Source organism: Lipotes vexillifer, unplaced genomic scaffold (genome assembly GCF_000442215.2).
Source record: "Lipotes vexillifer unplaced genomic scaffold, Lipotes_vexillifer_v1.1 scaffold528, whole genome shotgun sequence".
Classification (NCBI taxonomy): domain Eukaryota; kingdom Metazoa; phylum Chordata; class Mammalia; order Artiodactyla; family Lipotidae; genus Lipotes; species Lipotes vexillifer.
Genome location: NW_006794582.1, coordinates 1,263,907 through 1,285,991, shown reverse-complemented (window position 1 = coordinate 1,285,991; position 22,085 = coordinate 1,263,907). Strand labels below are relative to the sequence as shown.

The 22,085-nt window shown below is 49.6% G+C and overlaps 2 protein-coding genes and 1 non-coding gene across 5 annotated transcripts in view; all 3 read right to left on the bottom strand.

The window, feature by feature from the left end:
* MAPK13 (mitogen-activated protein kinase 13) overlaps positions 1 to 4,855 on the bottom strand; it is a 9,243-nt gene extending 4,388 nt beyond the window's left edge. The window contains exons 1-3 of the mRNA XM_007467266.1: positions 4,662 to 4,855; positions 3,700 to 3,829; positions 2,345 to 2,403 (exon numbers count right to left, since the gene is read on the bottom strand). Coding sequence (XP_007467328.1) covers positions 2,345 to 2,403; positions 3,700 to 3,829; positions 4,662 to 4,780 — 308 coding nt within the window. The 5' untranslated portion in view covers positions 4,781 to 4,855. The remainder of the gene's footprint in view (positions 1 to 2,344; positions 2,404 to 3,699; positions 3,830 to 4,661) is intronic.
* TRNAG-UCC (transfer RNA glycine (anticodon UCC)) lies at positions 409 to 481 on the bottom strand. Its single transcript has one exon. It is a non-coding gene; the product is annotated as a tRNA-Gly (tRNA).
* A 14,322-nt stretch (positions 4,856 to 19,177) lies between the features above and the next one.
* The window catches only part of MAPK14 (mitogen-activated protein kinase 14), a 72,622-nt gene continuing 69,714 nt past the window's right edge, over positions 19,178 to 22,085 (bottom strand). Inside the window, exon 12 of one of the 3 annotated variants that reach the window (XM_007467264.1) lies at positions 19,178 to 22,003. In XM_007467264.1, coding sequence (XP_007467326.1) covers positions 21,936 to 22,003 — 68 coding nt within the window. In that variant the 3' untranslated portion in view covers positions 19,178 to 21,935. The remainder of the gene's footprint in view (positions 22,004 to 22,085) is intronic. The other 2 variants (XM_007467265.1, XM_007467263.1) reach the window with 2 other exon arrangements.

Here is a 22,085-nt window from a genome sequence, read left to right as displayed (position 1 = left end):
CACCCCTTCTCTCTCTTTCCCTCCCGATCAAACTTGTAGAACGAGCGGTCCTCACCTCTTGATCCTACTGCCTTAACATCCAGACCCCTGATAACTTGGCATCTGCTCCCACCCCACCAGCCCAACACACAACACCCATGGCTCCCGTTCTTTATATTCAAAGTTTTGCAAAGCCTGACACTCCCTCAAAATTCTCTGCTGCTTCTACCTCTAGTCAGGTTCTGTCTGTTCATCCTCTTACATCTTTTCTTTAGTGTTGATACCTTTTTTTTTTTTTTTTTTTTGGTTGCTCTGGGTCTTAGTCTCGGCACACAGGATCTTTGTTACGGCGCGCGGGATCTTAGTTATGGCATGCGGGCTTAGTTGCAGCATGCAGGCTCTTAGTTGCGGCATGCATGCAGGATCTAGTTCCCTGACCAGGGATCGAACCCAGGCCCCCTGCATTGGAAGTGCAGAGTCTTAGCCACTGGACCACCAGGGAAGTCCCTTTAGTGTTGATACCTTAATGAACAGTATCGAATCATGTTCTACACTAGCCTGTCCCTGGGCTTTGGCTATCATCCACCGGTGATTATTCTGGCGCAAATCCACATCCCTAGCCCAGACCTTCCTAAACTCCAGGTTTATTTGCAACTGCCGATTAAACACTGGAATGTTCATAGGCTCTTCAAAAATGAAGTGTCCAGAATGGAGCTCACTATCTTTCTCCCAAGATCTGTTTTTCCTCCACCTTGTATTCTGAGCAGGAACCTGGCATCCCCTGACTTATGCCACCTCTCCCAGCCACTGCATCCCAAGGGGTACAACATTCTGACAGTCCTGCCTCTCGATGGGTGTCAAGTCTGCTCTCAGGACCCCATCACCTCTACTTTTTTTGGATCAAGGTAGGGGTCTTGAACACTACCCTCCAGGTTTCCTACCTCCCAGAGCTGCTCCCTGCTCCTTTCTTGCTGCCGCCAGAGGGTATCGCCAAAATCTGATCTGACCACATCACAGCATCTCCCTGCTCAAAACCTCTATAGACCTGAGGATGCCTGTGGGATCAATTCTGGACTCAGCCTGACCAAACCAGCCTCTGGCCTCCACCAGCCACACTGCACTTGTCAATACTGCCCAAACGGCCCAGCCTCTTTCAGGCATCATGGCCTTTGCCGGTGCAGTTCCTTCTACCTAGGCTGCCTTCAGCCCCTTCTACCTCAGGCAAATGTCAACTTATCCTTCAGGACTGAGTTCAAAGTTTTCTCCTCTGTGAAGCCCGCTGAGGCAGCTTGCAATTTCTGGCTCTCTATCCAGACCTAGAGTACTGACCACCACTGTCAGTATTCACTACTGTCAGCCTCCGAGGTCCACTTTAAATTCCCAATGCTTGGGCTTCCCTGGTGGCTCAGTGGTTAAGAATCCGCCTGCCAATTCAGGGGACTCGGGTTCGAGCCCTGGTCCGGGAAGATCCCACATGCCGCAGAGCAACTAAGCCAGTGCGCCACAACTACTGAGCTTGCGCTCTAGAGCCCGCGAGCCACAACTACTGAGTCCATGTGCCACAACTATTGAAGCCCACGCACCTAGAGCCTGTGCTGCACAACAAGAGAAGCCACCACAATGAGAAGCCCGCACACCGCAACGAAGAGTAGCTGCTGTTCGTGGCAACAAAGACCCGATGCAGCCAAAAATAAATAAATGAATTTATTAAAAAAAAAAAATTCCCAATGCTGAGCCCAGCAGCTGGCATTATAGGGAAAAAAAACCCATTCAAAATCACTGCATTAAATTGAAAACGAAAGCATCCTAACAAAGAGACCTGCAGCTGCATTTGAAATAGGACTGAAAAAAAGAATCCACCTTCCCAAAGCTTCCTATATTTTAGACCAGGTACTGCGCTAGCAAAGCCGTGCATTTAGCAACTAAATTTTCTCATTTTATGTGACTCTGACAAACATCCCATCAGCTAGAGGTAGCCAAGGCTTCCTGATCCTCGCTTCATGCTAGGAAGAGCCCCAAGGTCCAGATCCACACCTGCGTCCCCAGGAAATGGTGAGGTAGGTTGATGCAAACCCTGTGGGGACTGGCAACGATGTCTCTGTGGTTGTAAAGCTGGGTAAAGCAATGCAGGTGAGCAGACAGCTCTGTGTCAGGCAAGGTCCATATAAAGTCCCCCCCACCTCTTCCTGCCGGCCTTTCTCTCCACCCTTGGCTGAAAGAATCTCTCCACAGCCCAGAGGCACAGGGACTCCTGGGGCAGGAAGCCCCCCTACCCAGAAGAGAGAATCTGGACCCTCCCCTTACTTGCTCCCCAGTGTCAAGTAAGGCCTGCAAATGTCCTGGAACCCAGCGCAGCCCAACTCACAAATCATGAAAGTTGCGCGGGGAAGAGGCTGGGGTGAAGACATCCAGGAGTCCGATGACCTGGGGAGAAGGTTGCCAGTGAGGACGGGGCAGCCGCTGCCGCCCTCTGCTCCCCTCCTCTGGGGCCCCAGGCCTGCACAGGACCACCTGCCCTTTCCTAAAACACCATCTCCAGCAGGAGGCAGGTTCCCAGCCTTCTGGGAAGCAGTAAAAGGGGCAGAGGTGGAAGAGGAATTCCTCTAATTGGGAGGGAGTTTGCAGTGCACAGTGATGTCAGGCTGGGGAGAAGGGGAGGTGGACACTCCTGGGCTCACTGACCCCAAGTCTGGTGTTCAGGACAAGCAGCACAAACCCACTCTCAACTCAAGCAGGGAACCACAAGTGGTGAAAGGAATCAAGGAGGGAACAGAGAAGGGGTCTTCCAGCCAGCACGCTCCCTGCCCTTGACCTTGGGTCTCTCACCATATCCAACCTTACCTGCCAGAGGGCTGGTTCAGAGCTGGGGGCAAGATTACCCCGGCTGGAGGCCATGGGGAGGGGTTTGCTGAAGAGGAATGGGGCTTAAAATGTGAACAATATTTTGAAATCATTGTGTTAAATGCTTACCTTCCAACCTAGGTATCCTGCAGAAAAGCCTGGGCTCCAGGCCCAGCACTGGGTCATTAGTCTTCCTGGCTGTTTCAATCAGACAGGGTAGTCTAGAGGTCAGGCACTGGGGCCTGGAGCCAGGTTGGCTAGGGTCAAATTCTAGCTCTGCCACCGACTAACCATTTAACCTGTGAGTCTTTCTGTGCCTCAGTTTCCCCACCTGTATATGGGGGTAATAGTACTTATGTGATATTGTGAGGATTAAACAAGTTAGTTTATGCAAAGTTCTTAGAACTGTGCCTGGCACATAATAAGTGCTCGTAAGTATCTATTATTCTTGTTGTTATTATGTGGAAACAACGCTAACCAGGATTCTGGGCACCACCTCTTAGATCTAGAACAACTACGAAGTTCCTCTGTGCCTATTTCCTCATAACAGTGAGACAGTAAGTTCGCACCTCACCGAGTTTGTTCTGCTCCACTGCCAAAAATTCCCTTTGCACCCTTCCTGGGAAGTAGGCAGGGTGGGTCCTGGCACCTGATTTTAATAATTAGGTGAGGAACAAGGATCAAAGGAGCAGGGAGGAGATTCCCCTTCTGCTGGCCCTGTTATGAGTTCCTTGCACCCTCGTGGGCCATCTCCTGTGTGCGACACACACACACACACACACACACACACACACACACACACAGGGGCCTGGTCAGGACCCTCTGTGGGGCTGCCCTCCACTCCCTGCCTCCCAGAAGCAGCCCCCAGGCCCAGCCTACGTTCTCATGCTGCATGTGCTTCAGCAGCAGCAGCTCGCGATAGGCCCGCTTGGCAAAGATCTCGGACTGGAAGGGCCGGCTCAGCTTCTTGATGGCCACCTTCTCCCCCGACTGCTTGTCGATGGCTGAGCTGTAGGGTCAAAGGCAGGTCAGCAGGCAGTGGCTCCCCATCACAACCCTGGGACTCCAGATCCTGGGCGGTAACTCCCAGGCCATCTAGGAAGCTATGGCCAAGCTCACCCCAATCCCTCTTGGCCCGCAGTCTAAGCTGGGAGGAACTGATGCCCACCACCTGGAATGTGAGTGAGCAGCTGACAGCACAGTGGAGCTGGGAGAAGGGGGAGACAGCAGGCAGAATCTGAGAGAGGTGCACTGCCCCTGGGTCAGACACAGGTTAATGCCAACAGGATCCTGAGCAACTTGGCAAGTCACTTCTTGTTTGGGCCTCAGTGTACCCACTTGTAACAATAGGGATTCGCCCGGATGAACTCTGGGGTCCTCTGCAAGGTTCAAGTCCTGGAGAAACAGATCCAGTCCTAATTCCACCCACAGAAACTCCCACCAAGCCGGTAAGAAAAGAGAGATGGTCCCTGGAGTGGCCCTAGGCCAGCCTCCAGAGCCTGAGGCTCCCGCTGCTGCTCTACTTTACTGCCCAGCTTGCCGCCTCCTCCCAGCTCCAGGCCTCTGCCCCGGAAAGGCGCCCGCGAAGTTCTTCCAAGCCCACAGGGCTCTGGGCCTTGGGGTCCTTCATCAAGGTGGTGGGCGCACAGCCTCGAGCGCCAGCAGGAGAGGCAACACCACAGGCGGGTCCGGGAAGGGGGCATTGGCTGGGCCCCGGCTCTTCCGGAGGCTCCACCCGCGTGCCGGTGCCTGGGCGCCCACCATAGGTCCACCCCGATGCTCCAGGCACACAACCCCCCCGCCCGTGCCCCCACGCCGGCGCACAGGCCCGGGGGTCTCACCACACGGCGCCGTAGGCCCCACTGCCTACGTGCGTCAGGGACACGTAGATCTTGGGCAGCTCCCAGGCGGTCTTGTTGACGTCCTGCTTGTAGAAGCCCTTTTTCCAGGTGAAGTTCATCCCGGGCACTCAATCTCGGCGGCCCCAGCGCGATGGCTACGTTCGCGGCCCGCCAGGCTCCCAGCACCCGCCCCCGCCCGCGGTCCCCGCGGTGCCCGCCCCGCGCCGCCCGCTCGTCCCCACCCTGTGCGAGGGCGGGGGCCCCGGCCGGCCCCGCGTCCCACCTGCCGGCTCGCCCAGGTGCGCCCCGCAGCCACGCCCAGGCCTGCCAGACGGCAACCTGGGGAGCCCGATTTCCGCCAGCCCCGGAGTTTGGCGCCCGGACCACAGACCAGCTAGGAGGGCAGGTAAGCCGCCCGGCAGGGAAAGGGTGCTTCCCGTCGTGTGCTGGGGTGGGGCTGGGGGCCCGATAGACCCGAGGGGCTCCCACGGATGGCGGACGGCGGGAAGATACAGCCTCCCAGATTCCTCCAGCGCGGGACTCTGTAGGAAGATCTCCCCGGAGATTCTGACGACAATTTTGGGAAAAAACAAAGCAAAACAAAACCCCACATCTTTTGATTATGGAAAGTTTCAAACATATACAAAAGTAGACACACTAGCTCAGTGCTTCTCACGTTTGAATGTGCACACGAATCCCCTGGGAATTATATTTTATTAAATACAGATTCTGATTCAGTAGATCTGGGGTGGAGTCGATTCTGCATTTCTAACTAGCTCCTAGGCTCCGAAGGTCTCTGGACCACACTTTGATAGGGAGCTTCTAATGACCCTGCATGGCCCCAGTCCCACAGCTCCAACGCCTACATCAACTCCTAGTCAGTTCTGTTTCCTCTGCATACTTCCTCCCCCATCATTTGGAAGCAAAACCAAGCATCATATCATTTCATCCACAAATATTTTTTGTATCTCTAAAAGATAAGGATTATTTTAAAAACACAACTACAGTATCATTTTTACACCTAAAATTAATAACAGTAATCCTGTAGTAACAACTATCCAGTCTAGGTTCAAATTTCCAGTCGTGAATGTAGTTTTTGCTGGTTTCCTAATGCCTCGTGAGGGCAATGACAAGCCAAGGCCTTCTGCCACCTGTGTCTGGTGGCTTGTGCGTCCTGGAGAAGGTTCTGTGCTCAAATTAAATCACCAAGAACGCCCAGGAGCAGGGTCAGGGGTGGAGAATGGCTATAAGGCGTCCAGGTGCCTGGCCTGGGAAGGGGATTGTGGAAGGGATGGGGACCACTTGCTTCACTTTGTCAACAGTAGAGAAGAAGGAAAGGAGCTTGCTCGTGGCCTGCAGGGAGCTGGGGGTCCTCCCTAGAGAGACTTCTGGACCCAAACCTTATGCCACAGCCCCTCCCATGCAGTCCTGCAGCGTCGGGCACAGCCCAGACGATTGGGGGTTTGGGGGAGGGAGACGCAGGGATCCCACAGAAATGCCCAACAGGCATTGCAGATGGGGAATCTGTCTTACGCATATCTGGCACACAGTAGGATGTGTAAAACTATATGGAGAATGAATGGAAGAGTCAGTCCATTAAAAGTGAAAAAATATTTATTTACTGAACCTTGTGTTTGCCACGTACCAGTCATTATTCTAAGTGTTTTACACACACACCTCCCTTAATCCCGGTAAGAGGCCTATGAGTCAGTTGTAGTATTATCCTCATTTTAGAGGTGAGGAACCTGAGGCACAGAAAGGTTAAGTAACTCGCCCAAGGTCACACAGCTGGTAAGAGACAGAGCTGGGCTGGAGAAGCTAAGACCATCTGGTTTGAGACTCCAAGGCTACGCATTGTCTCTGGGTTGAGAGGCATTGCTTCTTAAAGGAGATGGCCTGTGTTTCAAATCATCTGCCTCACCCATCATAAGGACGTGTCTACTGATCAAACCATGTCTCCCTCATACATCCTGCCCTAGAAATCTGACAAACTCCCCACCCTCTCCCCTGCCCCACCCCCTACTCCAGCCCTGAGACACTATAGGAGAAGGAGGTGAGGGGCTGCGGGCCTGGGAGGGCTGCAGGGGTTTTGGGTCTCAGGGATCGGTGGCGCCAGTGGAAGGCACTCTGATTCTGAAGTTGGGGCAGGATCCTGGGAGGCAGAGTCTAGGGCTGGACACAGGCAAGAGAGAGTTGTCCGGGAGACTCAGGTTTCCTTCTGGATTGAGGATCCAGTTCTCCAGGGTAGGGATGGGCCTTGAGCCTCTGTGCTGTGTGTCTTGAAAACACAGAGGTGAGCCCAGGAAGGTATTCCTTGTGGGTGCAATCCTGCAAGGGCATGAGCTGGCCACTCAGGTTGTGGCTCTGAATGCCTCTTAAGCAATGGTCAGGAAGTGACTCAGGCCTCAGACTCTGCTGACACTGACCCCCACCTCGGCCTCCGCTGGACCTGTGTTTACTCAGCAGCCAGGCAGCCTTGGAGAGATGGCCTTGGGCGATCCTGTCTGGGAAGTCATGAATGGGAGAGGAAGAGGAGGGGTCACTGGGGGCCTCCTGGGTGTCCCCTCCCGCAGTCCCGGGGCTCTCTTCTCTTTGAGGTCTGAGGCCCCTCTGCTCTCCCCCTCCCAGACACTGGCCCAGTGTGGTCGGTTTTTGCCCTGTCAACGTCGAGGCGGGGGGTGAGGAAACCAACTTTGGAATGGAGACCTGAGTTTCCATCCTGCCTCTGCACTACCAGCTATGTGACCCTGGGCAAAGTTCCTTCCCCTCTCTGAGTTTCAGTGTCCTCCTTGTAAAATGGAAATGATATTAAAACATGATAAGTATATTTAAAGGGTCCTGGGAATGCTTCATTCCAAGTGCAGTAAAACAACAACCCAATGAGGTAGGGACTGTCAATGTCTCTAGCCAAAGATACCCAGAAACACACCTGTGGGTGAACAAACTGGGTTTGTCACTCACTGCATTGAGTGGGGAACATGCACGTGGGAACCGGGGGCGGGGGAGCGGGGTCTGTTTCTCAGTAAGAGGGTGTTGGAAAGGACTTATTGTAAGGTTTGGGCTTGCGTTAGGTAATTTGGTAGAGGGTATAAGGAAGCCGGACTTTGTTCCAGATGAGGTGCCATCAGGAAGTGGAGGTGATTCTGTGATTAGGTGTCTTAAGAAATCTTATCTGGAAGGACGGCCAACTAGGATGAGGAGAGAGCCGTAACTGGTAAGGCAGCAGCCTTCACTCAGGGTAGCTAGATGGGGGTGTTTGGTCACACCCCCACAATACTCGTGTTTTCTCTGTGATTACAGAGTGTCTTGCTTTTGTCTTGATCCTTTGTGGTCACAGATGGCCTTGTCTGCATTCAACAGGAGCACATCAAGATGAGCTGTGCTAGGCCAGCTCCGAGCAATGCCAGGGCCTGGCTGATGGGACTGGGCAGCTCCCAGGTGTCAGGATAACATTATTTCCCTAGTACAGATGGAGAAACCGAGGCCCAGAGGCATTAAGTAATTTGCCCAAAGCCACACATGACCAAGAAGGTGGTGGACGTGGTCTTCAAACCTGGTGTCCTGCTCCAGAGTCTATACGCTTAACCACCAGCCAGGCTGCCTGGCGCCCAGCAAGTGCCTGTTCTTGTAGTGCTGTCTTCCTAGAGAGCCTGTGAGCCTCTGGAGGGCAGGGACATGGTTTTGGGGTTGCAGAGTGACTTCTTAGAAACTGAGACAAAAGCCCCACATGATTATGAGGTTAGGTGCCCATCCTGGCCTCCCAGACTGCATCTTGACTCAGAAATATGGCAGCTCCTCCAACACTACAGTCCTCGCGGTCCCAAACAGCAGGGCCAGCTACTCAAATTCTATGATTGGCCATGAAGCCTCTACAAAAAGAGAAATTATGATCTACCTGGGGTCTCACAAGCATGAAACAGCAAGGCAGCCTGAGAGCTCTGGCCCCAAATCTGAGAGGGTCCCATGCTCCTTAGGGGCTTTTGAAACTCCACGAAACAATAAAAATTGCAAGGAGGTGAGGAGATGCAGAGGGAAGGCCCCCTGCATGTGGGGGCTACTCTGTGGCTTGTTAAGTTAGTTAGTGAGCCTCAGACAAATTAGTTAGCCTCGCTAAACCTTAGTTTCCTCATCTGTATAATGGGAGAGTAAGTGACAATACCCACCTCATGGGGCTGTCACGAGGACTAAAAGAGACGACAGAAGTGTCTAATTCAGTGCCTGGCACATAGTAGGTGCTCGCCAGATGCTCCTTCCCCAGTGCTGTCCAGCTTTGCCTCCCTGGCCCAGGTACCCGGCTGCTCTGCCCTTTTGCTGTTCAGTCCCAGCTGCAGAAGCAGCTCCCTAGTCAGCTCCAACTCACGTCCAACTGCTTTATCAAGTTTTTTTGCTAAATACCCAGCCCAAGGACTCATACACCCATTCATTCAACATTTACTGTGTGCCAGGGATCTAGGTGCTGAGGATGTAGCAGAAATGCAACAGGTAGGACTTCCCTGGCGGTCCCGTGGTTAGGGCTCTGCACTTCCACTGAAGGGGGCCCAGGTTCGATCCCTGGACGGGGAACTAAGATTCCACGTGCCACAGAGTATGGCCAAAAAAAAAAAAAAAGAAATGCAACAGATAATAATCCCTACCTGGTGGACCTGACATTCTGGTGGGGGAGGCAGATGAAAGACCAGTGAACAAATATACAGTATTGGGTTGAACCATATGACATGGCTGATATTTGATAATTTTTCTTTTCTTTTTTTTTTTTTTTTTTTTTTTTTTGCGGTATTCGGGCCTCTCACTGTTGTGGCCTCTCCTGTTGAGGAGCACAGGCTCCGGACACGCAGGCCCAGCGGCCATGGCTCACGGACCCAGCTGCTCCGCGGCATGTGGGATCTTCCCGGACCGGGGCACGAACCCGCGTCCCCTGCATCGGCCGGTGGACTCTCAACCACTGCACCACCAGGGAAGCCCTGATATTTGACAATTTTATATGGCTCAGTCAAATGTAACAGGTAACAGTAAGTGCTGTGAAGAAAATACTGCCAAGTAAGGATATAAAGAAGGGCTGTGAGTACTGATTTTAGATGTGGGAGGAGGGGGAGAGGCAGAGAAGGTCTGTATGAAGAGGTGACAATGGAGCAGCACCTGAATGAACGAGGGAGCGAGCCAGGCAGATCTCTGGGGGAGGAGCAGGTGGCTGCCTTCCAAACGTTTCCGCTCTGTTCCCACATCGGACCTGCCCTCCAGCCTCATTCCTCCTGTGCCCCCCCTCCCCACGTCCCACTCCAAAAGTCTCTGGTAAGTCCTCCAGCTCAGCACACCTGGGGGCAGCTTACTGGTCTCAGGCTTACTGGGCCATCTTCCCGCAGTACCTCTTCCCCTTCTAGGGACTCAGGGCCAGAACAGAACATCCATCCCAAGAACAGAACATCAGCCATGCCCTGCTCACAAGCGCCCCTCCATTGCAGAGCTGTTCTCTCAGCCTCCCCAACCCTTGCCTTGACCTGGTCCTCTCTCCCTGCCTCAGCGCTAGCACCCTCTGGTGGAGGATGGGGGTAGGGACAGCGCTGCTAGAGGGGCAGCTCCCAGAAAGCACACCTCCCCTTTTCACACCCTACACCGCGTTGTCCTTCACGCCCCCGTTTCCTCCACCCAAGAGCCACCTCCCCTCACCCAGCCTACTGGACGGGCCCTCCTGTCCTTGACCCAGTCCTGTGAAGATGTGGCCTGGGGTCCGTCTGGTGGAATATTCCAGCAATGTCGAGGCCTCCGCTCCCTCTGATCTCTGCATTGTCCTTTGTAGCATTCACCACACTTTTAATTAATCTGCATTGTCCTCTGTGAGGTGTCCATCTCCACAAATGGAAAAATGGCTCCATGAGGGCAAGGACAGTGTCTTGGTCACTGCTGAGCCCCCAGCACCATGCTGGCCCACAGTAGGTGCTCAGTAAAGACTTAGTGAAGGAATGAACCAAAGATTTTTGTGTCTCTTGTGGGTACAAGAGGCAGTGAGGGGATGTGGTTTGAGGACCCAAACGGTGGACCTGAGGGAACAACAGTAGGGGAAGGTGCTTGGCATCCGTCTACTGTGAGGCGTCTGGGGAGTGATCTCTGTCAGTTGGGCACCTTCTGTCCTGGAAATTTGGCTTTCATTGTTCTCTCCTTGTTTCCTGAGGCAAGGCCGACGCATGTTATGCTGTGTGTGCAAGGCTGGACCTCTGTGTGGTGGTAAAAAGCTCTTGATTAAAAACTAGGGTCCACAGCCCAAACTTGGGGAACTCTTTTCTCCCCAAGAATTTGCACCAAACTTGATTCCAAAGCAGCCCTCTCCCTGTCTACGGCCCTCACTGCTCCCACTGAGGTTCTAGATAAAACAGACCCTCCACCCTTTGGAATTGCCCTTCCTTCCTGGTCTTTAAAGTTCGGCTCTAAACTCATCTCTTCAAAGAGGTGTTCCCGAGTGAACCTCAGACCTGCTCACCCCAGGACCCCTGTACATACCCTGCCGACCTGCTGACCCCAGTTGCTCCCCACCACGCACCCCCAGGCTTTGTGACATCCACATTCTTGGGTGGGCTCGTACTCTTCTGAGCCAGTGGAGAGTAGCCAGGGACTGGGAAGCAGAGCTGGGTTTGAATCTCATGCCAACACATAGAGCTGTGTGACCTTGAGCAGGTGAGTGCATGTCTCTGAGCTTCCTCATCAGTACAGTGGGAGAGCGACACCCACCTGGCAAGGAGGATTTAATGAGACTGTGGATTGCAAGGTTGCAGGCCTTGTGCGTGGTGCTCCCTTCTGTCCTTCAGGACTGCCATATGTCACCTCCTCTGAGAGTGAGTATTCCCTGACCCATCACAAGCCATGCCCCACCTGCCTTTCCCAGCCTCGGTTTTCTTCAAGCCTTTATTTATTTCATGTATACCCTTCTACGTGTCAGGCCTACGAGGGTAGGCGTTTTGTCTGTTTTGTTTGTTGCTGAATCCCAAGTTCCTAGAGCTATGCCTGGCATACGCTGACTGACTGAATGGCAGGTACGTAGTAGGGGCTTTATAAACAGGAGCTACTGTTATTATCACACATCTCTGTCTTATTTGTTTGCAACTGATAGCTTGGCTGAACTCACCTTCATGCCTGGGAGGCAGTCCTGGCTTGAATGACCTTACGAACGAACTTCGGTATAGGTTCTCTGTGCTGCCTGGGCTCCTGTGTGACCTGCCCCAGGAAGAGGAGGCTGTGTACCCGGAGGACACCTCAACAGCCTGCTCTTCCAGGGCAGAGGCCACTGGGTCTGCCTGCTCCACCCTTTCTATGTAAACATCCAACGCTGGGACACATGGATCATCCCCACAACACTTGTCAGGGTCAAAGAAATCCAGACAAGACTAGTAGGGATGATTCCAACTCTGCCTTTAACTTGCTGTGTGACCTTAAGTAAGTCACACTGCCTCTCTGAATACTTAGTTTTCTATTTTATGTATCTAACAAATATTGACAGAGCACTAATTACCTGCCAAAAATAGTTCAAAGAGCTTATGTACATGTAACTCATTTCTCTCAAGAACCCTATGAAATGGGTTAATAATACCCTTCATTTTACATACAACAGGGCTTCCCTGGTGGGCAGTGGTTGAGAATCCCTGCTCTTCCAGGGCAGAGGCCACTGGGTCTGCCTGCTCCACCCTTTCTATGTAAACATCCAACGCTGGGACACATGGATCATCCCCACAACACTTGTCAGGGTCAAAGAAATCCAGACAAGACTAGTAGGGATGATTCCAACTCTGCCTTTAACTTGCTGTGTGACCTTAAGTAAGTCACACTGCCTCTCTGAATACTTAGTTTTCTATTTTATGTATCTAACAAATATTGACAGAGCACTAATTACCTGCCAAAAATAGTTCAAAGAGCTTATGTACATGTAACTCATTTCTCTCAAGAACCCTATGAAATGGGTTAATAATACCCTTCATTTTACATACAACAGGGCTTCCCTGGTGGCGCAGTGGTTGAGAGTCCGCCTACCGATGCAGGGGACACTGGTTCGTGCCCTGGTCCGGGAGGATCCCACATGCCGCGGAGCGGCTGGGCCCGTGAGCCATGGCCGCTGAGCCTGCACGTCTGGAGCCTGTGCTCCGCAACTGGAGAGGCCACAGCAGTGAGAGGCCCTCATACTGCAAAAAAAAAAAACCCTTCATTTTACATATGACAAACATGAGGCACAGAGAGGTGAAGTGACTTGCTCAAGGTCACACAGCTAGTAAATAAATAGCAGAGCCAGGATTCAAGCCCAGGAGTCTCGCTGCAGAGTCAGTGCTGGAACCACTATGCTCAATTGCACTGGATGGTGCCTGTGAAGGGCCAGCCTTTACCTGTTTGGAATCTGAATTTATTCTCCTGATGGTGCCTCCTTTATTTGGCAGACACTTATTTTCCTAAAGGCTCCATTTGGCTTCCCTAAACAAGAATCTCCCGGGAGTTCCCTGGAGAACTCCAGTGGTTAGGAGTTCGCGCTTCCACTGCAGGGGGCACAGGTTCGATCCCTGGTCGGGGAACTAAGATCCCGCCTGCTGTGAAGTGTGGCCAAAAAAAAAAAAAACCTCCTTTCCTGCCGTTCTTCAAATCTAATAACTGAATCCCCGTGACTTCCAGAAGGAAACAGCCAGTGGTATGTGGGACAACCAGCGCTGGGGGATGCCTAGTGTTTGTCGATCTCTGTGGTATAAATACCCCCACCATGGCCAAGTTCACGCTACCAACCTTACATCAATGAACACAGAATTGAGAAGAGGTACATAAAATCAGCCCCCAAGAAGCACCACAAGCAGCTCCAGTGTACCCCTGTCAGCCCAAGCAAAGGTGTGGCAACAGGGATGAGTAAGGGACTCCTCAGGTACAAACCACCAGCTGGACCCCCTGGCCCTGCCTCACAGGCCCTGTCAGGCCTCCCCTCCCTCACACTTCCCTGAGGCCACCCTTCTTAACATGCAGGGGGCTGGGGCTCCAGCTCTGGTCACCTGGAGAGGGTGCACCAGTTGGGCGGCTTGAGAGCCAGGCTGAGCAGGTGTGACAGGCGAGCCAGCTGTGACTAATCTTCCTGGTTAGAGCAGCATTGCCTCCTCGTCACTCCCCACCCTGTGAGCTCCCAATTGCCTTCAGGATAAAGTTTAAACTTCTTAGACTGTTGGACAAGGATTGCCCTCATCTGGGCCCTGCCTTGCTAATCAGATCCTCCACGGCATCTGTGCACAAACAACCTCTATTCTAAGTATCTCACAAACATGCCTTACTCACCTCTGTCACCACACCTTGGCTTGAGCTGTTGCCCGCCTGGAATGCCATTTCTCTGCTTTGCCCAAGATGGGGCGGACCCTCATGGCTCAAGACCTGGCTCAGTAGCACCTCCTGGGGCTGGCTTTGTCAGGCTGCTCCTGCCCACGGGCACTCTCCCTCCTCTGACTCCTGTAGGATCATGGCTCAGCAGGCCTAGACTTGAACTGTCAGTTAACTTTCAAACAAAACTAAACTGTAAGTTTCTTGAGGGCATGAGTGTCTTAGTTTTCTCTGTTCTCTGTACATACTCAGCAATGTGTTGTAAAGCCTTAATCCATTCCACCAATGAGCACCTATCAAGACATGGAGGAGACGTGGATGGATGTCATGTATCCTGTCCTCAGGAAGCTCATACCCTAGTGAGGGAGGCAGAGCAAACAAGGGAATGACAACACACTGTCACCTGCAGGTAGGAGTGTAAATTGGTACCAGCTGTTAGAACTGGTTGGCCATTTGCTATGAAAAGGGTGAAAATGTGCACCTCATTTTTCCTGATAATTCCATTATGGATGGATTTAGTCTACATAAAGCAGGCAAGGGGTCACACACTATTACTGTATTGTTTATCTTCTATATCAATAAAGAGACGTTTCCAGCATCGTGAGAAAAGAATAAAGAAAAAAAAATGCCTGGATGGATTGTTCCAGATTTGGAAAGCTGGTGCATATTATTCCCATATGTGCTTTTTACTTGTGCTATATATGCATGTATCTATAAAAATATCAAGTTAGATAATTCTGCAATTTCCTTTTTCACTCAAGATTGTTGGTGAGATCCACCCATGTTGATTTAATCTAGCTTAGACTTCTCAGCCTTGGCATCAGTGACATTTACATTTGGGGCCCAATAATTCTTTGTGTGGCGGGGGTGAGGGGCTGCCCTGTGCATCAGAGCAGCGTCCCTGGCCTCTGCCCACTAGATGCCAGTAGCTCACCCTCCACTCCCCAGCTGTGACAAACAGAAATGTCTCCAGACATTGCCAGTTGTCCCTGGGACACAGACGAAATCTGGGATGGGGTCAGGTAGCAGGGGAGAGCAGAAGGCAAAGTCATGCTAGTTCATTTGTTCTCACTGCTGTGTACTATTTCGTCACATGAATGCACTACAATTTATTTTTCTATTCTGTTTTTTGGCCGTGCCGTGGGGCTTGCAGGATGTTGGTTCCCCAACCAGGAATCGAACCCATGCCCCCCTGCGGTGGAAGCACAGAGTCCAAACCACTGGACCACTAGGGAATTCCCTTTCCTATTCTCCTATTGGTGGACTTTGAAGTTTGTTCAAGGCTTTTTTTTTTTTTTTTCTCTGCTATTACAAATAACGCTGAGTGAAAACTCCCCATACTCATTTCCTTGAGCCCATATGGGAAAGTTTTTCTAGAATAATTACCTAGAAGTTGAACACAGGGTCATAGGGATGTGTAGCTTCCACTTTTACTAAATCCTGCCAACCTACTTCCAGTGTATGAAAGTTTTACAATTTTTGTGTAGTCAAAATCACTAGCCTTTCCCTTGGCTTCTGGGCTTTGTGACATGCTTCAAACGCCTTTCTCCATTTAAATCTTTGATTGGCCTGCAAGTGATTGTAGCTAAAGGGAGGAAAGGAGGTGTCCAGTTGTTTCAACACCATTTATTGACGCAGATGACTGAATTATATGCATCTGTGTTTATAAAAGTTATATATCTTTACAGATTTAGGAAATTTTTTAGGAGTTACACCAACCTGCCAACAGCTCTTATTTCCGGATAGTGGCGTAATAGATGTTACCTAGCTACATTCAAAATTTTTCAGCAATAAACATGTTTTACGTGTGTCGTGAAAGAATAATATGTAGTTAGAAAAAGTACAATGGTAGGTGCTTTGACGCTAGTCAGCTTGGTGCAAGTTACAGAAACACGTGGAGTGGCTACCTGACTCCCATGGAGGCTGGGGAGAGGCTGAGTGCGGTGTGGAGCAGGGTGGGACTTGTCAGGGGAGAGAACAGCTTCCAGATGGGGATACTCCCTACCACAAGCACTCTGTCAGCAGCTATTATCAGACAGGCAATGCCTCTGTCACCAGGCAGAGCTGTGGGTTCGAGTTGGGTCACGCCTGAGCAATGGTGGGGCTGAAACGGGCCTTTGTGCACTGGCACAGACAATGACGTCACCTCACGACGGGCAACAGACGGCTGCGTCGGCTGCCCTGCAAGTGGAGCCAGCTGATCAGGTCACGGTAACACCCAGGAGGACACACAGGCCCAGGACTCCCACTCCCTGTCTGCTGAGTGCCATGGAGGTGAAATCAAAGGTGCATCTGGCCCAGAAATGGCCACCAGCAAAAGACGCCCGGAGGTTCTGTTCTATGGTGCCAGGGAAATGGTACAGTCATTGTTTACGACTCTTCCGCCATTGGAACATCAGCTCCAGGAGGGCAGGAATCTAACCTTTATTTTTTTCCCCATGTTCTCAGTGCCTGACACATCAAAGTTACCCAATAGCTCTTTGTGGAATGGCTGAATGAGGGTGCAAGGTACCCTAATAACTTCCAATTCCCCTTCTTTTTCCCTGATATTTTCACTTTAAAGTGGCAGATGGATGGGGAAACAAATTATCTAGATCATGGCCCTTAGCCATCTTCAATAATCTTTTGATTCTTTTTCCAATTCATTAAATTGCCGTGCATCCAACTTGAATTACATGGCAAGATGGAGCCAAGAGAATCAGAAACTAATTCTAACACTTATCTCTTCTTAAACTGGGAACTTGCACACGGCAAGGTTTCTTAGGGCAGATAATCTTTACATATTTGGTTTCTTTCTTTGGATGGTCTTTGCTACTGCAGACTGTCGATTGTAAAAACAGGAAACAGGACAAGATGATTTGCAAGTGATTAAAAGATGATAGTTATTCACTGACTCAGTCAATAAAGATGAGATGCCTACTGTGTGTCAGGTACCATGCTAGGTGATGGGGACACTGTAGTGCACAAGAGAGTTTGTGCCCTCAAGGACATACAGCCCTGAGCTTTTACTGAGCACTTACTGTATGCCAAGGGTTTACATATCTTGACTCATTTAACCCTCACAATGAGGACTGCGAACCTGTGAGGTTAAGTTCAGAGAGAAAAATAATTTGCCCAAGATTATACCAATAGGAGATGGAGAGGCTGGGATTTGAACTCGGGCAGAATGGTTCCAGAGTCTGTGTCCTTAAGCTTTATGTTTTTTTCTCTTGAGCAAGTGATACAGACACCAGGCAATGACAAAGCAATGTGACAAGTGCTACCGCTGATCAATGCAGATGAGTACCCAAAAAAAGGCACACAGAAGCCACACCTAATCCAAGCTTGGGGATGCTCAGGGAAGATTTAGAGGGAGTGATAGGGAAAGTTGGCCCAGAGGAGTGAGGCAGGAGAAGGCAGGGGGTCCTAGGCAGAGGGAATATCACGCACAAAGACCAGGAGACAGAGAAAGCAGTGTGCATTTACAGCAGTGCCACAGAGAAGGAGAGGAAGTGACGTGAAGCTATAGAGAGAGGCGCTGAAGAGAGGCTGAGGGAGGGAAGAAGGTAGCTGCTGTAGCCCTTCGGCCCGCTTCTCTCCGGAGGGTGGAGGTGCATTTCTATACCAGATGATAAGGAAGCAGTGGAGGGGGGCTGGGACCTGGGTGAGGCCCAGCGTGTGCTGCACGAGATAAGGCACCAAGTGCCTATCCTACCCATTCTAGTCTTCTTAGTCTCTAATTGATTATATTGTAAGCAATATGACAAATGACACAAATATAATGCAGATTAACTGCAATAATTGCAAATCTTGCAAAAGAGTGGATTTGATGAACTGGACAAATAATGCTAGAAAACTGCTCAAATCTCAAGCAAAGCCACTGAAAAATGTGGATCTGGCAGACTCAGAGGATGACAATAAAGGGAGAGGTGATAAGGTGATCACTTATAAAAGAGGACAATGTGAATCTCAAGAGATTGAGGTCCATAGGAAAACAGGAAGATATCAATTTTTTTTTTTTTTTTGCCACTCAGTGGCATGTGGAATCTTAGTTCCCCCACCAGTGATCGAACCTGTGCCCCCTACAGTGGGAGCTTGGACTTTTAACCACTGGACCGCCAGGGAAGTCCCAGATCTCAAATATTTTTGAAAAAATTCCCTCTATGATTATGCTGTAAAAATCAGATGGAAAGAATATTGTAGGATACTAAACATGGTTTCACTCGAAAAACAGACACTTGATTCTTTCTTTGTTATAAGAATTTTTTTAAATTACAAGCTTTTATAATTTCATTCGGGTTTCATGATGAAAGTCTCCATTAGACTTCCTCTCTCCCTGAATCCCCACCATATACAATGAAATTCTGGTCCCCGTTTTAAGTGGATTCACTTTTAGGTGAGCTTTTTCTGGTGTCAACCCTTTCCCTGAGCTAAACAGGCCCTTTGCTCTCAGCAGCCTGGGAGGAAGGTTGTGTCACGGTGCTGATTCTGGTATGGGAAGGCAAAACATTTCCTACCATTGTCTGATCCTTACAGGGGCTGATGTATCACATGTCACAACTGGGTCTCTTTTCTCTTACCTCCTTAAGAAGTCACTGAGGACAGAAGGAAGACAAGAGCCTGTGCTTGGTTTGCCTTCTATCCCTGCCATCATTCACCAGCTGCTAGTCAGGGACCAGACAGCACAGGACAAAACCCCCAGCTGCACACTCTCAACATCCTCACCGGCTGGGCCTCACAACCCACCCTGGGACCCCTGTCAGTCGGCATTCTGGGGCCACTGAGGAAGGAATCACACCAACACAGGCCCTGAGAACAGCTGTGAGACCTTGTGACTCTTTAATCTTGTGATGCAATCCAGTAGTTTTGAAGAATATTGTTGTCAAGGGCCATATGACGAGTCATCAAATACATTTGCTCAAAAGTCTATAAACAATGTACACATACAACCTTCTGCCTACAATTTTAAAATAAAAGCATAACTTTCTACAGATAGTCTTGGAATGTCAAAGCTGAAAAGAACTCAAGCATATTTAAACAAACTTCATGTTTCAGATGAGGAATCTGAAATCCTAGGCCAGGGGTCGGCAAACTTTTTCTGTAAAGGGTCAGAGAGTAAATAGTTTAGACTTCGTAGGTCATATGGTCTCTGTCCTAACTATTCAACTCTGTTGTAGCACAAAAGCAGTCACAGACGATACATAAACAACGTGTGGTTGTGTTCTGATTCAACATTTATTTATGGGCACTGAAATTTGAGTTTTACATTATTTTTCACATGCTACAAAAATACTGTTCTTCTTTTGACTTCAAGCATTTAAAAAGGTAAAAACCACTTTTAGTGGGCTACACAAACAGGTGGTAGACTGGATTTGGTCCCTGGGCCATAGTATGCTGACCCCTGTCCTAGGCCACTCTGACACCCAAGTGTAGCCTGTACTGTTATGTACCTTGTTTATTTGCTCTTTGCTTTGGCCATCCACATCAAAGACTCTGATCTGCTTAACCATAAAATGTACAAGCAAGGGGCTCTATAAATGTTTTCTACATTTTAGGAGTAATATCAAGATCTGTCAGAAACATATGCCAGGCCACAGTTGCAAGACAACTGATATAATGCTATATTGTGTATTAAATAAAAACAAGAGAAAAATATAATAAATTTGAGAAACTCACTAAATTTGAAAAATAGGCTTTATTTTAACCAGTGGTATTGTATGACGTCCTATATGGCATAAATGAATACAGCCAAGTTCATGAGTACAAATAAAATAGAATTTTCCCTCATCCTCTCTTTCGTTTTCTGTTCAGAGAAGTCAGGAGATGAGAGCATTTATGCTCCGAAACCAAGGAGCTCTTCCACAGGCTCCAGCTGAGTCCAGGCTCCTGGCACATTCAACCTCTTAACACATATATGGTCTCATGTGCAAAGACCTTTATGAAAAAAATATTCAGAGCAGTATTTCTGTAGGAAATCACACTAGCATTTACAACAAAACATGGCTGATAAAATTCATCCTGCTGTGGATCACGAGGATTTGAACTGCACATAAAGGAGATGAGGCCTCTGCGTTCATTTTCCTTTAAAGAGGGGGCAAATCCCGGGTGAGGTGTGATCACCATCAGCTGCCTCCTTCCTTCTCACTCCAGTTCACGTGGGGGTCCTACCCTGTCCCTCTGGAGTGCAGGTATCACTGCACTGTGACAGAGAAATGGAAACACCTTGGCCCCAATACAAGATTCTGTCACACAGCCAACACCTGAAGTGGCTCTACGCTTTCTTCTTTCACAAAAGGTTTAAATATATGGGCCCTTATGTAGCACAAGATGCCTGAAATTCAGAAAATTATGAAAACAACTCTTCTCCACCCCTGAGGATATTTCTTCTTTATAAAGTTGAAAATACAAAATATTAAAATAATTTGCCCTTTCTCCCCATCAAAAGGAATCATATTCTCAATGGATTCCTGCAATATAGAAAATTCTGAAACAAAATTTATTTCTCCACAAACCAAGACCAAGAAGTCAATGTTAAGCTGCCAAGAAGACCCTTTTCCAAAGAAGGGTGGAAAAGACACCTCATTACTTTTTAAAAAAAAAATAACCATATTTAGACAAAGATAGCAAAAGGAGTTTCTGGCCTCATGAGCTTTTATTTTTCACTTTGATTTTCAGCATTTCTTAGCATTGGTTATTGGGAGTGAAGAGAATGACTTGTTCTCCAAAGTCTGAGATATTCCTGGGACAAGCCCTGATCTTTCCTGGTTGACAGCTCCCCAAAAATAGTCTGTTGAAAACCAGATGGCAAAAATGGAAATGCTATACATCCATCTGTTCCATTTCTTCATAGTTTTCACATCAAAAGCACCTGGAGTATCACTTGTGTTCAACACAAAATAGCACTGGGGGCTGAAGAGAGGATGACATCACTTGCCCATAGCATCAGCTGAGGTGACGTGGATTCTGAACTACCCACAAGGTCTTCATTGGCAAACTTGCCTGGCACCAGGGCCTCCCAAAGAGAACAGGACGAGCAACTGTGCATGCTCAAATAGCAAGACGTGCAAAACACATCATCACTCTGCTAGGAATAAAGAGCACGCAGGAAGTACACTGAGAGCAAGAACCAGCTTCTGACTACTGGGGCCAGTACTTAAGAAACCTCTGCACTGAAGGTGGTGGGTATGCAGAGAAATGGCAACGACACCTGGGTGGGGGTGTGGGCGTGAGGGAGGAAAAGAGAGAAGCACATATACGCACGCTCACACCTGGTGCCTCCGAAGGCTCCCTGGCCACTTCGGGTTCACAAGTGGCCGTTCAACAACCTGACTACTTGCCTGGCTCAGAACTTCATCCGCTGCACTCTCCTAACCAACTACACTTTCTTCTCTCCTTTTAAGGCACAGACATATTTATAGTTTCAGGTACAGCTGTTGAGTTCTGAGAATCACACTAAGCAAGTTAATCACAGACTAGTGCACAGAAGCCAGTTGGTCCTTTTTGGCTGATGCATCGCTGAGGGACAGCTCCAGGTGTGAAGCAACCAGAAGGTGTGAGCCTTCTCTCTGTGCCACTGTGGGATGTGGTCAAGTCTAACCTCCACCGTCAAGGTGGGGCCACAGGAGAGGCCAAAATGGCAAAAGCATGACTGGGGTCTGGGATGTTTAATATTTTTCACTTTGCATTTAACAAACCCTACAAGATGGCAGCTCTTGCCCGCCTAGCTGACTCTCACGAACAAGAGCAAGCAGAGGCTGCCACAGAGCATCTGTCACTCCACGTAAAGTCACTGTGATAGTTTGCTCATAATCTCTTACCCTCCACAAAGTCAGACACACATAACACACACACACACCCCTTCCACCATGGAGGAAATCTTTGCAACAAGAGGCACTTGAATGATATTTGGAGAGTTCCCATGAAAAGGCTTTCCCCTCACAGTGAAGTGGGATCAACGGAACAGAAACCAGATACTCAAGACTCCATCTCTTCTTGGTCAAGGGGTGGTGGCACAAAGCTGATGACTTCATCGTAGGTCAGGCCTAGAAATTGGGAAGGAAAAGTACGATGTGAGAGTTTAGACTATTCACTTTGCTGGCAAGCACCCTAATTTCTAAGCTCAAG